Source organism: Laccaria bicolor, genomic scaffold, assembly GCF_000143565.1.
Source record: "Laccaria bicolor S238N-H82 LACBIscaffold_641 genomic scaffold, whole genome shotgun sequence".
Taxonomy (NCBI): domain Eukaryota; kingdom Fungi; phylum Basidiomycota; class Agaricomycetes; order Agaricales; family Hydnangiaceae; genus Laccaria; species Laccaria bicolor.
The window spans coordinates 1-1,044 of record NW_001890439.1 but is presented as its reverse complement, the minus strand read 5'-3'; the positions used below and the strand labels follow the sequence as shown (position 1 = coordinate 1,044).

The 1,044-nt window shown below is 49.5% G+C and overlaps 1 protein-coding gene across 1 annotated transcript; it reads left to right on the top strand.

Moving 5' to 3' along the window:
* Window positions 1-420: 420 nt before the first annotated feature.
* On the top strand, window positions 421-715 carry LACBIDRAFT_314777 (uncharacterized protein; the record flags this gene model as incomplete). The annotated part of the gene is made up of 2 exons (XM_001891272.1): window positions 421-616; window positions 669-715. 2 exons carry the CDS (start codon window positions 421-423, stop codon window positions 713-715), a joined length of 243 nt encoding a protein of 80 aa, XP_001891307.1.
* Window positions 716-1,044: the final 329 nt, after the last annotated feature.

Genomic DNA, 1,044 nt, shown 5'->3' with positions numbered 1-1,044 from the left:
CGGGCACGTCTGTCCTTTAATCCGGCAGGTGCATTGTGCGTGTTGTCTGCCTATCCTTCGACCGTCTTCATTGACCTTCTTTCCGCCCGGCCTGACATGCACGGCCAACTCGCTTTGCACCCCACTTCATTTGCAGCCAACTCTGCTAGCGTGAGATTGCGCAAAGAGTTTTCTCGCAAACCATGACTCAGCATCTCTGTGTTGCACATGTGGAATTCATAGAACACGATAGACAAATTGCGGCCCAAGAAACATGGCATCGGCTTGGTGAGTATTGTGTTCATCCTAGGGAATATAACTGACTCAAGGCTCAATAGGCGCTTACGTCCTTCGATCCATCTGCCTGAACCTGTTTATCGACTTTCTGGCAGACGAGGGCCCACCAACAACTAGCAATCAGCTCGTTACCACTCTTTGGACATGATTCGACCCATTCATGTTTGGCCTTGTGTGGCAAAGGCTTCGGATGACGAATGGCCTCTCGCTTTCAATGCAACGCTTGATGCTCTTGACACTTTTCCGGGCACGTCTCCCCATTACTCCCAGTGTCAGCAGGTGCATTGTGCGCGTTGTCTGCCAATCCTGCGATCGTCTTCATCGACCTTCTCTCCGCTCGGTCTGACGTGCACGGTCAACTCGTCTTGCACCTTATCTCACTTCGTTTGCAGCCAACTCTAGCGTGAAATCGCGCAATGAGTTTTCTCACAAACTATGATTCAGCACCTCTGTGCTGCAGATGTGGATTCATCGAACACGGTAGAGAAATTTCCGCACAAGAAACCTGGCATCGGCTTGGTGAGTACTATTGTCTTCATCCTAGGGAGTATATCTGACTTAATGCTCAATAGGCGTTGACGACCTTTGATCCATCTGCCTGAAGTTGTTTATCGGCTTTGTGGCAGACGAGGGCCCACCAACAAGTATCAATCAGCTCGTTACCACTCTGTGGACGTGATTCCGCCCATTAATGTTTGGCGTTGTGTGGCAAAGGCTTTGACCGACGAATACTACTTAGCTTTCAATGCAACATTTGATGTACTTGAA